The sequence below is a fragment of the Barbatula barbatula genome (genome assembly GCF_947034865.1).
Source record: "Barbatula barbatula genome assembly, chromosome: 13".
Lineage (NCBI taxonomy): Eukaryota > Metazoa > Chordata > Actinopteri > Cypriniformes > Nemacheilidae > Barbatula > Barbatula barbatula.
The window spans coordinates 23,407,870-23,423,647 of record NC_136776.1 but is presented as its reverse complement, the minus strand read 5'-3'; the positions used below and the strand labels follow the sequence as shown (position 1 = coordinate 23,423,647).

General features: G+C 34.5%; 2 protein-coding genes across 2 annotated transcripts in view; both read left to right on the top strand.

Moving 5' to 3' along the window:
- Positions 1–13,877, top strand: part of LOC306902476 (uncharacterized protein) — a 48,180-nt gene extending 34,303 nt beyond the window's left edge. The window contains exon 8 of the mRNA XM_079471073.1: positions 13,381–13,877. The gene's annotated coding sequence lies outside the window, so the exon portion shown is untranslated. The remainder of the gene's footprint in view (positions 1–13,380) is intronic.
- On the top strand, positions 5,256–14,073 carry LOC306902473 (uncharacterized protein). The gene is made up of 7 exons (XM_079471070.1): positions 5,256–5,797; positions 6,629–6,946; positions 8,283–8,618; positions 9,753–9,872; positions 11,285–11,596; positions 11,865–12,167; positions 12,762–14,073. The coding sequence occupies exons 1-7, from the start codon at positions 5,761–5,763 to the stop codon at positions 12,827–12,829; spliced, it is 1,494 nt and encodes a 497-aa protein (XP_079327196.1). The 5' UTR covers positions 5,256–5,760; the 3' UTR covers positions 12,830–14,073.
- Positions 14,074–15,778: the final 1,705 nt, after the last annotated feature.

The following is a 15,778-nucleotide window of genomic DNA, read 5'->3' as shown; positions in this document are numbered from 1 at the left end:
GTTGTTTGATTAGTTAAATTTAATGAAAGAAAATAGATCTGGTTGACTGTTAATAAACATGTATTGTACATAGTGTTTTAAGAATCCATTTGAATGATTCGTGCTGTGCATGACGCACGTGGTGAGGCCTGCACATGGTGTAGGTTCTAAATGTAGTGAATGTTTCATTTGGATGTTACCTATGGCATTGTAATTGTTTCATTAGCATAATAAATAATTTGCATATTCTAGTCTTAAAGCGATAGTTCACCCTGAAATGAAAATTAGCCCATGATTTACTCACATTCTAAGTGTATATAACCTTTCAGACGAATACATTCATATTAACAAATGCCCTGGCTCTTCCCAGCTTTATAATGGAAGTGAATGGGTGTAAAAGTGCATCTATCCGTCATAAAAGTGAAACTCTGGATGTTTTCGTTCACTTAGATCTGTTACACACGAAAGCTATGAAAGGTAATTTTCAAAATTCTATAATGGGGCACTTTAATATAACTCCGATTGTATTTGTCTGAAAGATGAATGTCATATACACCTAGGATTGCTTGAGGGTGAGTAAATCACAGGCTAAATGTCATTTTTGGGTGAACTACCAATGCCATAAAAAATATCCATGTCTTTCGTTTCTCAGTGGAAGAAAAATAACGTTTTTTTTTAGGAAAACATTTCTGGACTTTTCTTCACAGAATGTAGTTTAATGGCACCCAATGTTTCTCAGTTCATATCCATGCAGTTTCAAAGGTCTTTGAAGTGCTTCAACGGGCTCAGCACGATACCAGCTGAGGACGAGGGGGTTTTCTAGCGAAACGATCGATTATTTTTATTATAAAAAAATTAGATACTTTATATACAATAGTTTAAATTCAGCTCAAGACTGAAGAAGCCGGGAACTACGTCCTCATGCTTGGATGGCACCGGCATTGTACCCATATATATAAGTTCAGTTTGTAAACAGTGGTGCGGTACTTCCGCACGTGCATGCGCCGTTGAGCATGATGTCGTAGTTCCCGGCTTATTCAGTCTTGAGCTCAATCCGAACTATTGTATATAAAGTATATAATTTTTTTATAATAAAAATAATCGATCGTTTCGCTAGAAAACCCCCTCGTCCTCAGCTGGTATCGTGCTGAGCCCGTTGAAGCACTTCAAAGACCTTTGAAACTGCATGGATATGAACTGAGAAACATTGGGTCCCATTAAACTACATTCTGTGAAGAAAAGTCCAGAAATGTTTTCCTAAAAAAACATTATTTCTCTTCCACTGAGGACAGAAAGACATGGATATCTTGGATGGCATTGGGGTGAGTAAACTTAAGAAATTCATTTTGAGGTGAACTAATCCTTTAATATCAATCATAACAGGTTGTTTCATACCCCTTTTCCACCAACAAGAACCGGGTGCTGGTTCAGACCAGCTCTGCCTTGGTGGAAAAGGGGTATCAGTGTTTACTCCATAATGAGTTTGTAAATTTAAAAGAAGCTTAGACTAATCCATTACACCTTAAAGGTGCACTATGTAAGAGTCATTCATGGATAGGGGAAGTCCTAACCCTAAATTTAAATAGTATTTTAAAATATGTCCTCCTTTTGTGATTTCAGGTTATAGATAAACCTGTGCTTGTGGATCTACATCAGATGACCATGACAACCCAGGTGTGGAAATAGGGGACTGTTTTTAATCTGAAATCTGTGTAATCTATGATGAACGATTCTTCTGACACCATATGAATGCATACGGTCGTCTGGCAGAAGCTAGATAATTTTGATTATAAAGTTATAAATATGGATGTTTTTCTTACACAAATGCATCTCTTTGCTTCAGAAGGCCTTTATTAAAGGATTAGTCTACCTCAAAATGAATTTCTTGAGTTTACTCACCCCAATGCCATCCAAGATGTCCATGTCTTTCTTTCTTCAGTGGAAGAGAAATTAAGTTTGAGGAAAACATTTCAGCATTTTTATCAACACAATGGACTTCAATCGCAATGCAGTTTCAAATGGCTGTGGACGTCAGGAATAGGGTCTTATTTAGCGAAACGATTGGTAATTTTAAAAAAAACAGACACACAACATGTATATACTTTTTAACCACAATTATTCGACTTGTGCTTGTGTTGCACCTCGCTGGGCATTACGTCATCACGTTGGAATCGTCACCCGTCATGTCATTTATCGGTGTACTCCGGTTTAAAAAGGCAGGAAGTGCGACAAATTCCATCTCATTTTGTCCTCCAATTTCAAAATCGTCCGACATCTTTTTTTATTTATTTAAAAAAATTGCGACGTTTCCAACGTGATGACATAATGCCTGGCGCGTTGCAGACCAGCACAAGACAAACATTTATATACTTTTTAACCACAATTGTTCATTTAAAAAAAAAAAACTGTTTCGCTAGATACTTTATGACCCTATTTCTCAGGTGCGATCGTGCACATCCCTTGAAACTGCATTGATTTGGATTTCAACATTTTGGTTGCGTTTGAAGTCCGTTGAGTGGAGAAAAGTCCTGAAATGTTTTCCTCAAACTTAATTTCTTTTACACTTAAGAAAGGCATGGATATCTTGGATGGCATTGGGGTGAGTAAATTATCAGGAAATTAATTTTGATGTGAACTAAATCTTTAACCCCCCCAGAGCCCTGTGATTGTTTTTATGATGGATAGATGCACTTTTATGGACTTCAAAACAGAAGCACCTGTTCACTTTAGCTAACCCTTTAAAAAGTATTTTTAACTCTGGACCAAGAAAATGTTTCAGTAATTGCTTTAAAAAAACAGAAGTTCACTAATATCTGTCTGGTAATACAGGAAGGCCTTTCCTACTCTATGGGTATGCTTTTCTTTGAGAACCATGATAAAAGTAGCTTTGGTATGATTTAACTGTGAGCATCACCTTACAGTGTCAGTAAATTTGTAAAATAAATTTAGCAGATATTCATTCATTGATTCTTCTGGCTGACATGTTAGTGTCTTAAAAAAAGTTACCATCAAAATAGCAAACAACACTCACTCACTCTCACTCACTCATACGGATAGTGAAAACACGTTATTTAGACCCATGCATAGTTCAAAATATTGTGTATTTTAATTCCTTTCCTTTAATTCCGTTTTTATTTATCCATTAAAACATTTTATTTGACAATCACTTAATTATCATAATGTAGCTATTTTTTCATGCTCTGCTTGTATTTCTACTGTCCAATTAACATTAAACGTTTGTTTGCAATTCACTAAGATGACTGTTCTGTTTTATTGGAGGTACCCATTACATTTTTATAGATTTTGTTTTACTGGTAGAAACAACATTTCTTAGTTACTATACATTAGATTGGCTATATTTTAACACAAAATATTGTTTCATATAACGACAACTAAATACCTTAATTTACAGATTATGTATGTAGCTAATTTTAAGGTATTTTTAACGTACTATGATTATTTTTGCAATGGCCAATAATTTAAAAATATATTTATGTAATATTTTTGTCTTTGATTTTATGTACTTATTGGGGTTTTATCGATTGTTCTTAGTTCTTTTACAAAGATAAACTGTATTTTGAAATTAACAAATAAAAGCCATATATTCACAGAGATTAACCTAAAAGGTTGTTGTTTTTTAATGTATTTTCACATAATAATTACGTTTTCTTACATGTCTTTTTACTTATTTTACAAAGATAAACTGTATTTTGAAAGAATATTACTGTATAAATACAGAGAAACTTGATAAAGTAACAAATAAAAGCCATATATTTACAGAGATTAACCTGAAAGGTAGTTGTTTTTATTGTATTTTCACATAATTATTACGTTTTCTTACATGTCTTTTTACTTATTTTACAAAGATAAACTGTATTTTGAAAGAATATTACTGTATAAATACAGAGAAACTTGATAAAGTAACAAATAAAAGCCATATATTTACAGAGATTAACCTGAAAGGTAGTTGTTTTTAATGTATTTTCACATAATTATTACGTTTTCTTACATGTCTTTTTACTTATTTTACAAAGATAAACATTATTTTGAAAGAAAATTCCTGTATAAATACAGAGAAACTTGATAAAGTAACAAATAAAAGCCATATATTTACAGAGATTAACCTGAAAGGTAGTTGTTTTTATTGTATTTTCACATAATTATTACGTTTTCTTACATGTCTTTTTACTTATTTTACAAAGATAAACTGTATTTTGAAAGAATATTACTGTATAAATACAGAGAAACTTGATAAAGTAACAAATAAAAGCCATATATTTACAGAGATTAACCTGAAAGGTAGTTGATTTATAATGTATTTTCACATAATTTATCTGTTTTTCTACAGTTAAATAACAATTATTAACAGTAATACACTGTAATTAAACGAATTATGACTGTAAAATATTCTCTGTATTTTTACGGTTTTTGCATGTAATTTTGAAAAACATTCTTTTACTGTAATTTGACGGAATACGTCTGGCAACTTTGCTGCCAGAGATTTACCGTTTTTTTACGGGTTTTTTTTTTACAGTGTATTTTCTCCTTTAGAATAAGTGTCCATACATTACATTAAAACAGATAACCTGGTCCTGACAGTAAAGACTCTACAGAGGGTTCATCATGAATCATGAGCTGAAGAGGGAAGTGCTGCTCTGTAGTGAAACTGCAGCTAATAAACACCAGCGGTGAACACACGCCTACATTCAGTGCAGTGAAAGTTTGGATCAGAAATATAAATGCACAATGACAGGGGGTAACATTCCTACTTTATTAATGTCCATGTTCTCATATGACCGTCAAGCTGCTTCTTAATACTCAAATGAACGCTTCCTCATTTCCTTGCTTCTCCGTCCTCCAGCCTGTGTTCAGCCATCTGAAGTATGAGTATGGATTCCTTCACATCTTACATCTTGACATCATATTCAGAGACCCAAATGTGTAAATATAATATATAATATTTATAATATTTAATATTGATGTATAATATAAATCTGACATAAAACATACATTTAAGAGCATTTTAAACATCTTTATGCCTAATAAATGTAGTAGGGCTATGACGCTTAAATTAATTTAGGTGTATTTGATGGCAATGATCTTTGTATATTCAGCAAATGTTTCCCATTTCACTTGCTTAGATATCAACTAAGCTCATGTTTACAGTCAGAGTTTATACTATTGATGTTTTTAATTAATTATATCATATTATTTTTCTCTCTGCTGGTCACAACACAACATCAGACTGTAGGGCACAAGAGCGCCCCCTGCTGTCTACATCAAACCTCTTTCAACTAAGACCATGAGACACTAGTTTCAGTGGAGGTCCAGTCGAGGGCTGATAAACAGTGTGTTTGATGTGAAGTTTTATTTCAAATCATTTGTAATTATTATTATTTAATCGCATGGTAACTGCACATTCAGGAACAGCAGGTGGCGGTAAAGCGCCTCTCAAGCAGCCGCCATTTTATGTTCATGATAGATTAAAGGAAGAAGAAGGTCTGTGGACTCGATCATAGAGAGACGCGTTTATTCAGTCGTTAGTTTAAACTCTTGTTGATGTATTTCAGTGTAAATGTAGAAGAACTGAATCATTTAGTGAATCACAGTCGGTTTAAATGATAGTTTCTGGTGTTCAGCAGCTGTTTGTTAGTGACAGTAGCTCTGGGTGCGGCTCTGATACAACAACGACACGACGAGACAACGAGACTCTACCGAGAAGATTAAAGTCTGTGACCTCGACTGAGTATTTATAACACATTTATTCAAACCAACAGCAACATGAACAACATTATATTAATCATAACACTTGGATGCGGTAAGTTTCAGTATTTAAATAAACACTTTCGGTTTCGATTTCGTTACAATATATAATATTAAGAGTGTCGTCTGAAATATTCTTGTGCATTAAAGGTTCAGTCATTTCACTTTAATAGCAATGAATAAGCTCTTCTTTATTACCATTCAAGTGAAATAACTGAACATTACACACGAGTCTTATAAAATACTCATTTTAGAAGAAAGTTTGAGATCATGGCACTTTGCATCTGATCTCTTCATATCTAGGCTGTTTTAGAACATGTTGTAGAGGATGAATCTACAGGACCGGGTGGTGCTGGCAACATGACTTGTGTGGTTAAGCCGATCATCGATTTTCACATCATTCTTTGTAAACCCTAGAAATGGTGGTGCTTGAAAATCCCAGTAACTGAGCAGATTGTGAAATACTCATTCTGGCACCAACACCCATGCCATGCTCAAAATGGCTTAAATCACCTTTCTTTCCAATTCTGACATTCAGTTTGGAGTTCAGGAGATTGTCTTGACCAGGACCACACCCCTAAATGCATTGAAGCAACTGCCATGTGATTGGTTGATTAGATAATTGCATTAATGAGAAATTGAACAGGTGTTCCTAATAATCCTTTAGGTGAGTGTATGAAATAAATGTTTACTTAAAGGAGATTGGGACAATCCTACACGAGGCTTTATTTAATTACCGTAGGTTTTATCTTTTACTCAAGTAAAATGAAATAACATATATTACTTTTACAGTTCATATTACTTGAGTTATGGTTTGGTTAGATCTGTTTCCCTACATGTCAGTAATGTTCCTCTCTCTAAAAACTGTCTGTGTTTGTTTCTGCAGTTGTGTTTGGTGATACTATTGAAGTGATGGAGGGAGATTCTGTTACTCTACACATCAATCTAGCTAACATAGACACAGATGACAAAATACAGTGGAGGTTTGGACCTGAAGGCAAAAACAGTCTTCTAGCCTGGATTGATGATAAGAAGATAATATATGAAGATTCTGCTGATGAAAGTTTCAGAGGCCGACTGGATCTAAATATTCATACTGGAGATCTCACCATCAAGAACACGAGGATCAAGCACTCTGGATCTTATAAAGCAACAATCTCAAGAAAGTTTGATACGTCAGTTAGATTCAATGTAAAGGTCAAGGGTAAGATTAAAATCTTTTGAAGTTTGCTTTTGTTTTTTCAAATTAAGAAGAATCTGAGATTCAAATTTCTAGTGGTTTTATGTGTAATGTTGTGAAGACAGTATTTTTGTTCATCAGTTTTGCATGTGCAAGAGTACAGTTGTGTAGAAGTTCACGATAGTTTACCAAAGAATATAAATGATCTCATTGATGACTTGCCCACAAAAAAATAAGACTTCATTCACGTCAGTGTCAAACGCGTGTCCACAAGAGCACGTGCCGCATTTGTGTCTCAGGACACGAGAACTCCGGAGCCTGAGTTCTACGTCAGCACCACACACATGCATCACGTGCTCTCCTGGATGCACATCAGACGCTGACATGGAAGTCAGGAAGTTGTTGAATAAAGACATTATTTTGTCTCTATTATCTCTCTGTGCTTTGATCGTACGTTGTTTTGCTGTCTATGGAGGAGTCAAAAAGCTCTCATCAAAACTGTCTTGATTCGTGATCTGAAGATGAACGGACGTCTTGCACTTGTAGGATGAGTTGAGGGGGATTCATTAATGATTAAATTAAAACTGTTCATTCTACGGACCCTTTAACACATGGAACTGAATAATCGGTGGGAAATGTTTACATGTAAGACACAGTGTGTGTTAATAGCTTCTACAGAATATGCAGTCAAACACAAAATAATTCAGACACCAGATTTCATTTTTGATCTTTTGTAATAGTGGTTGCAGGACACTGTAGTTTATTTATGTGAGTGAGTTTAGATTAATAAAGTAAACTGACATTATACACAATCTTCATTCAGTGAACTTCCTTTTATAACTGACAAATATTTGAGACCAAAAATGATTCAGGAACTTTGACCTGAGCGTGTTTGCTGAAGTGTTTCTTCTTTAACTGCTAATATTTATTACACCAGGGACTGAAGAAATGAATCATTGCTTGGTCATTGGTGGCACTAAATATTTTGTTATTATTTATTTGTGTACTTGGGTTAAATATCTGTCAGCTGTTGACTTCAATTCATTTGTTGAAACAATCTAACAGATGGACGACTTTATAAAGATGAATTTGTTCAGACACAGTTGAACTCTTAAAGGTCTCTGAATACATTTAGCTTTGACTGTATTCATATAAATTTGCTTGTTCGTTCATCATTTTGGACCAAAACTAACTTTTTATCTTTGAGTCAAATCTATTTATTTTTATAAATCTATTATTTAAAAACACTTTTATAAATGTGTAAAGTGCAGCTTATATATAATAATAATAAAAAACTAACAGGCTGGAACACTAACAGCATCTATCATTTAAAATGAGTCTGTTTTTGTGAATCTTTTAGAATCTTCACCTCATGTCATTGCTGGTAAAGATGAGGAGACTGTGCAGAAGACAGAGGGAGATTCAGTCACTCTACACACTGGTGTTCAAACACAGAGAGGTGATCTGATACTGTGGAGGTTTGGACCTGAAGGTCCTCTCATAGCCAAATATGATGAAGACAATAAAAGACCAACATATGATGATGAGAGATTCAGAGATAGACTACAAGTGGATGATCAGACCGGATCTCTCACCATCAGTGATGCCAGATTATCAGATTCTGGACTTTATAAACTGAAGATCAGCAGCAACAGCAAACAGACATTAGAGAAGACGTTCAGTGTTTATATCAGGGGTGAGTCTCAGTTCTCTCATTCAAACATCTGTCAACTGTGAGAATAATTCAGACACATTTCCCCGTTACGCTGCTTTCATTTGAGATTAAAGAGGTTATTAAGAGTTTCATTGAAATTTACAACATTTATTAACTGAAACAAGTGTACAATCTCCTTATTCTAGTCTTACTGAAATCATATGGATTAAATGCCTAAGCACAGTTTTCCCTGAACACATTATTATTGGCTGATAACAGTTATAACAGGATAATGTGTGTGTGCGTGCGTTTAATGTAGGGCTGCAACAACTCATCCATAAAATTGATAATAATTGATTATGAAAATGGTTGTAAACTATTTTCTTTATTGATTTGTTTGTCTGTGATGTCACTTGTGAGCTGCACAGTTATACGTCTCTTATGTCTCTCCGTGCATGCGGCATGTACTGCACAGGTTTAGGATGGTTTCTCGCCTTTAGTTCGGTTAATTTGGTCCGGACCAATGGCTAAAAAAAGAAAAGAAATTCAGCAGTGATGGTTCCTTTTCACACCACACTGATTGTTTTAGTCTGAACCAGTAGAAACCAACCAAAATGCAGTCACATGACAACATCCACATCACTGGTTTTTAGTGTCTTGCTTTTCTATTGGTCAGAATTTACATGCGGGAAATTTCTTAGCGAGCCAGAAGCCAGCAGATCAAACACTGCAGTATACAGAGACGACTGCACCGGCTCATTGTGTCCAAACATTCTTTTGAGTTTTCCAATGTTGGGATGTAAATGGTCATCAGAACAAATGTCTATGAGGCTTCAGTCGTCCTCACAACGTCCACGAGCTCCCATGCAAGTGCCAACTGTCAACAAACACTTATCCCATAATGCACAGCTGTTAATGACAGTTTTAAAGTCAGATACGTCTCTCCGTACAGCACAAGCTGAGACGTTCTTCAGACGTGCGTCTCTGTTCGTGTTCAAGCTGCGCAGTTTTAATGTTTTAAAGACGTTTGTCCTATTTTTATCAATGTTAGGTTTTCATAAAAATATGAAGCACAAAATAAGAATTAGTTTTCAAAAACATGTATTTGTGTTATAATGCAGATATATCTCATGTCTTCAGCCGTCATGATGTGATCCAGAGTCTCTGTTATTGCAGGTCTGTCTACAGGTGGAATAATAGGAATAGTCTTTGCTGTCCTGGTGGCTGCTGCTGCTGTTGCTGCTGTTGTTGCTTTTGTTGTGATTTACTATCGTCACAAGATCTCTAAACTAAAGGGTGAGTTTAATCTTCAGCTAATACAACAATACAATATCAAATATCTTTATTGTACTAAAGTAGTTTAAAGAGTCACTGTCATGTTTATTTTTTGTGATTTGAAAATATTTCTACATGATTTATATTTTACTGCACATTAGCACATCATCTCTGCATGAAAAGCTTTGTTGTAGCTCCTGTTTTATTAAAGACAGACTGGACAGATGAAATATTTTATATGTTCCCAGAGAGCAAAAACACATGTGAACTCATATCAGTGTTAAAGAAACACAACGGTTACACATTTAACTCTCTCACATACCATATAACATAGATGTATGATGGTCTGTCATTGGATGGTTAAAAGGACAGTTTTCATTAAAGCATAAACATTTGCACTTACCAGAATATTACAAGACAGACGTTATTTTTGAAAATGACATATTTATGACAATTGTGATTATTAATGAAACTTTATATTATAAATTAAAATGCTGAAATAACTCTGTGCCAGCTTGTTATCATCAGTGGTCAAGATATATTTGGTTTGTCATGAATAATTCACGTTCATTATCAGTAAAATAAAATCTCTAAACATTTAGTAATAGTGATGGTGCTTCGACAGAAATCTGTATCAAGTTTTTTTTGATTCTGCTGGTTTCACATAAAAAAAAATTCCCACTTTTTAATATGCCAACAAATGTCAAAATCTCACTAGAGATGTGTTTGTGAGGACATATTCCCATCGATTCTTTGAGCAAAAAGCATTATGAACATGAGGCTGTTCATTAACAGAAGATAGATGACATATATTCTACCTGCTTTGTTACTCTTCTGTTTACTTTGAACCTGATGCTTAGTTTGTGATTCATTATTATTTTTAACTGAAAATACCACCACAATACATATTAAACACAAACCGTTATTATCAAACATTCTCTCACCGATCGTCCTGTCAATGATTGAGACTGTGGTCATGTGACTCTCACTTCTCTGTGCTGTGGGCTGAAATACAAATATTAACAAGATCACTGAACTAATAAGGTCAAGCTGTATGGAGCAGATGCGCCTTCGTTAATAGCTCCCTCTTTACAGACAAAACACATCTGAACCGGTACATTGCCCAGCAGCACTATAGTTTTTATAATATTTTTTTATTACTTTTTATTATAAATGTAATTATAAAAATTTTTGCTCACTAAAGTTACTCACCCTCATGCCATCCTAGGTGTACATCTATTTCTTATTTTAGCCTAGAGATGCACTGATCTGATACTGTGGATCGACATTGGGCCCAATATGGGTCTTTTTTTGTTGGATCGGGTTTCGGACTGACGGGTATCCAATCCGTTTATTATGATTACTAACAGAGCTTATTAAAGGGATGTTCATGTGAACAATGTCTTTGTTTTTGTCCTGTGTTTGCTGTGCAGCTGTGACAGTTGAAGTGTTCCAGGCAGATGATCTCGTTCTTCCTTGTGATCCTAAACACATCCAGACAGTCAATGAGGGAGAGTGGTGGTATGGAGATAAAGAGAAAATAGCCGAATTCAATAAAAAGAACAACACATTCTCTACATATGATGATGATCTTGTTGAGAGATTCAAAGACAGACTGGTGCTGGACCGTCAGACTGGATTTCTCACGATCAAGAACACCAAATCCAGACACTCTGGACTTTATAAACTGAAGACCAGCGGCGGATCAAGACCATCACAAGTTCATTATAATGTTATTGTCACGAGTAAGTAGCTCAAACATGTGATATACAGTTTTGTTCAGATTTTATTAACTGAATTTAAACAGTAAATTTACTTATAATGAAAAGACACTTGTGATGTAGTTCTGGTTTTCAGTAAACTGAAACTTTAAGTCAAAGGTTCTCCCTGCGTCAGAAGACTGTAGATCTTTATTAAATATTGTGTAAATCCTCTGAATGCACATTCACTTGAGCTGATGGGATGTTCTTCTGTGTTCTTCTCTTCTATGTGCTGCTGCTGTTATGAATGAAGGAAGGGACAAATCTGTAGTTCTGGGCGGTTCTATTATTCTAGAGTCTGCTTTTACTGACATAAACATCGATGATGAGATACTGTGGATATTTGGACCTGAAAACACTCGTATCGCTCGAATCACTGGAGGGACTGAACCTTATTTATACCCTGATGAGAGATTCAGAGACGGACTGAAGCTGAACGATAAGACTGGAGATCTCACCATCACAAACATCACAAATGACCACCTTGGAGTTTACGAAGTACAGATCTACAGAAGTGGAAAGACTAGATACAAGAAATTCATGGTTCACACACCTGGTGAGTAAATGTGTTTTCATCTGAATGATTCAAGTATTGATGTTAAATCTCAGTGTTTATTAAGTGGAGATCTGATGTATCTGCTTTAAAAGCTTTCGTGTCATGACACAACAACCGTTGCTCTCACGTCAGAATATAAACCTACAGCTGACTGAAGATATGTGCTGTCTTTGCTTACACAGCGTGACACTTACATTATACATTTCTACATGTTTGATTGAGCTGTTTTAATAAGAACTGACAGCTAATCTACAACAAGACTGTTTTCAGCTAAAAGTATTGAAACTTTATTAAATGTAAATGTCATTTTAATCATAATGTTTATATTTTATTGAATTATTTTAGTATGTTTTCATACACTTGTATCTGAAAGTCAGAACACACGTGCTGTTTAATATGAACATGTCTAACACGTGTGAATTTCTGTTTTCTGGAAAGTGCAAAAATATAATAATGTTCATTCAAAACAAACAAATATTAAAAGATAATTTACTTTCATTTAGAAGATTGCAAAAAGTATTCATGTGCTGTCTGTGTTGCTCAATTGACAATCTTGATCTTCTCTCTCCTCATGTCATCTGTGATCTCTGACAGACTCGATGAAAAACAGAGGAAGACGAAATGAATCGCGAAAGGAACCGCTGTTGAATTCTGCTGTGTAGCAAACTGTATAGATGCTCAACATCACAAGTGTGAAACATCTGATACATCATCATCATCTACAGTAACAAAACCACTTCACTGTTCTCATGATCCGTCATGAACCAATGAGAATAAAGTCCTTGTGTGCTGTTCAGCAGCAGTGATGAAGACTTTTAAAGCTAAAGTTACAAGATTTTCTTTATAAAAAGACAAAGAAACTTTCTTTTATTTGCCGTTCACACTGATCAATGATCACAATGTGTTTATCTGTTACTCGCTGCAAAGCAAATGATCAGTTTGACTCATTTTATTGATATTTTGAGACTCTAGACATTATTGATTTTATATCTGAGGATGAGAAATATCAGATACACATGAAGATCTGTGTGAACACCTGCAGTCTCTCTTTAACCCGCTAATCTGTTTTATATTATATACAGATTGTACATATATACGAATATTATATGTTTTTATATAAGAACTAACACCAAAAACAAGTTCATGTTGATGTTAACCTGTGTTCAGAACAGAAAGAATGAGATCACGTGACCGCATTTTCATTCACATTCAGTGTGTGAAGCCTGTTCAGCGTTTTTATTGTTAATGATCATATTATTTGAGTCTTTTTTTGACATTATGAATGAATACAGTAGTAAATAAGGCTTACATATATTTGTTACTCTCATATTCTGAATGTAAAATTGTAAATGAGAATTCAGACTCAGTTCAAGTATAAAACAAACTTCATAAAGCACTTAAATGATGTGACGTCTTGTGCAAAAGAGATTTCTGCTCTGATGTTTGAGCTTTAGCTTTGTTCTCTAGTATAAGATGTGCAACAGTATTATTTGTGTAGTTTTTGTCTTTGGATGAATCTCTTCTGATTGTATTCGTGTCAATTTAAGTTACTTAGTAACTTCAGATAAGATTCATCTGAATTACAATATTGAAATGTTCCTTGTTTTGCTTTCTGAAAGCATGTTTTAACCGCACATGCTAGTTTTGAGTATTGCTTTAATAAATATACAATGCATTTCATTATCATTATAAATAAATGAATAAAATGTCAATATTTGTATTTCTTTGTGTTTGTTTATGAACAGATTTCAAACACGAGTTATGAGAGAGATATTGAGCACACAACAAACACTCCACAATGTCACCACAAATAACAGACTTTCATCTCAAATGTTATAACAGAATGAAACATATTTAATATTTCCACTAAATGTAAACAAACACAATACGCAGAATAAAATGATTCAAAAGCAGCTAAAGATGTTCAGTTTGTGCTTTGTCTCATTAAAGTGGCAGAAGAGAATTCTGGGTAAAAGATGTCTTTTGTTTTTAACCAGTGATGCTACAAACATGTTTACAGCTATAACAGTTACAGTTTGACTGTTACACAACATGTTTATCACAAAATCATTTGTTACGGGAACCGACAGCAGATGAACACTATCAAAAACATGGTTTTATTGCTGGCGTGTGGTGTTTAAAACTGATCTTTATAATTTCACTTCCATGTTTTATACTGAAAACAGCAGAAACATTTGGACCCTGTTTCACAGACACCAGCAGTTCAATTCATTCATTTAAGTCACATAAAAACAAACATTACTGGTGAGCATCTTCACACAAAACAATGGCACAGATGTATTTAAAGATGCGTCAGATCAGGTTATTTTCAGTTATTACACGGCTCGTTGGAATGCTTGATTCTGATTGGCCAGTCACGACATGTGCAGGTTGTTATTCCTCTCAATAACACACACGGTGACCCGGATGCTGCAGATCTCAGAGACGTGTTGTAGATGAGCAAACAATGTCCTGCAGATGTGAACCTGCACTATCAGGGTTGGCTGGTGATGTCACTTGGTAATAATGACAGATTTTATTTGAGGTTTATCAGATGTTTTGACAGCAGATGTTTTTCAGATGTCTTATGGGTAATATGGGTATTAAATGGCCTGATGTGCAACAGTGTGGTAATAAAACTGATTATTGATGAGTTGTGTAGAAGGTTTCCAGTGTGTGTTTCCATGTTTATCCACTAGATGAAGCTTCAGACATCTGTCAGTCGACCTCCTCGGTCCTGCGGCTGAATATTTGTTATTAACATACGGTCAGAAATGCTCTTTACACATTATAATGTAGAATTAAAGCATCAACACAAACACACAAAACATGTGGTCATCACACACACTCTTAACATTAGCTGAACTTTTTTAGGTTTGTTTTCCTACTAACTTCAAATACATGTAAAACACATCATACTAATCATTTCATTTTAGTTTTTATAAAAGAGATTCAAAGATCTTTTTACACAAGAAAACAATTGAGAGCACATGCAAGAGCTGTAAAGTGTTTACATCATGTTAACACGCTTGAATCAAACATCTTCTGTATGAGGAGCACGGTGACCCTTCTCTATACCAAACACATACAACAGACACCAATTTCTGTTTTCTGGAAAGTGCATAAATATAATAAATTGACAGAATGATTTAGATTTCCTCAGAAAGAACAACAGACTGTTTTTCATCTTGTCTTAAACTATTTAAGAGAGAAACGTCAGTAGCACCACATATCCGGCAGGTGGCGGTAAAGCAGCTCTTTACACCAGCCGACATTTTAACCCCAGAAGATTTTATTTATTTATTATTAATGCTTTATTATCAACAAAAATCATGTATAAAGTCCAATCTCAATGTATAACAAAACACAATTCACATTCCTCCACATAAAAGAACAGGAAACAAATAACATAACACAAAATAAAGGAGAGAGGGTCCATAATCATTCGTTTACGTATAAATATATATTATACATATAATTACATTTATATTATATTTCAATGTTAAGACAGAAAATATATTCTGCATGTGAGCATCACTAAATACTTTGACTTTCTGAGAAAAGGAGAATAAACGAATCTTTTTATCTGCTTTACTGTTTTTAGGTTTAGA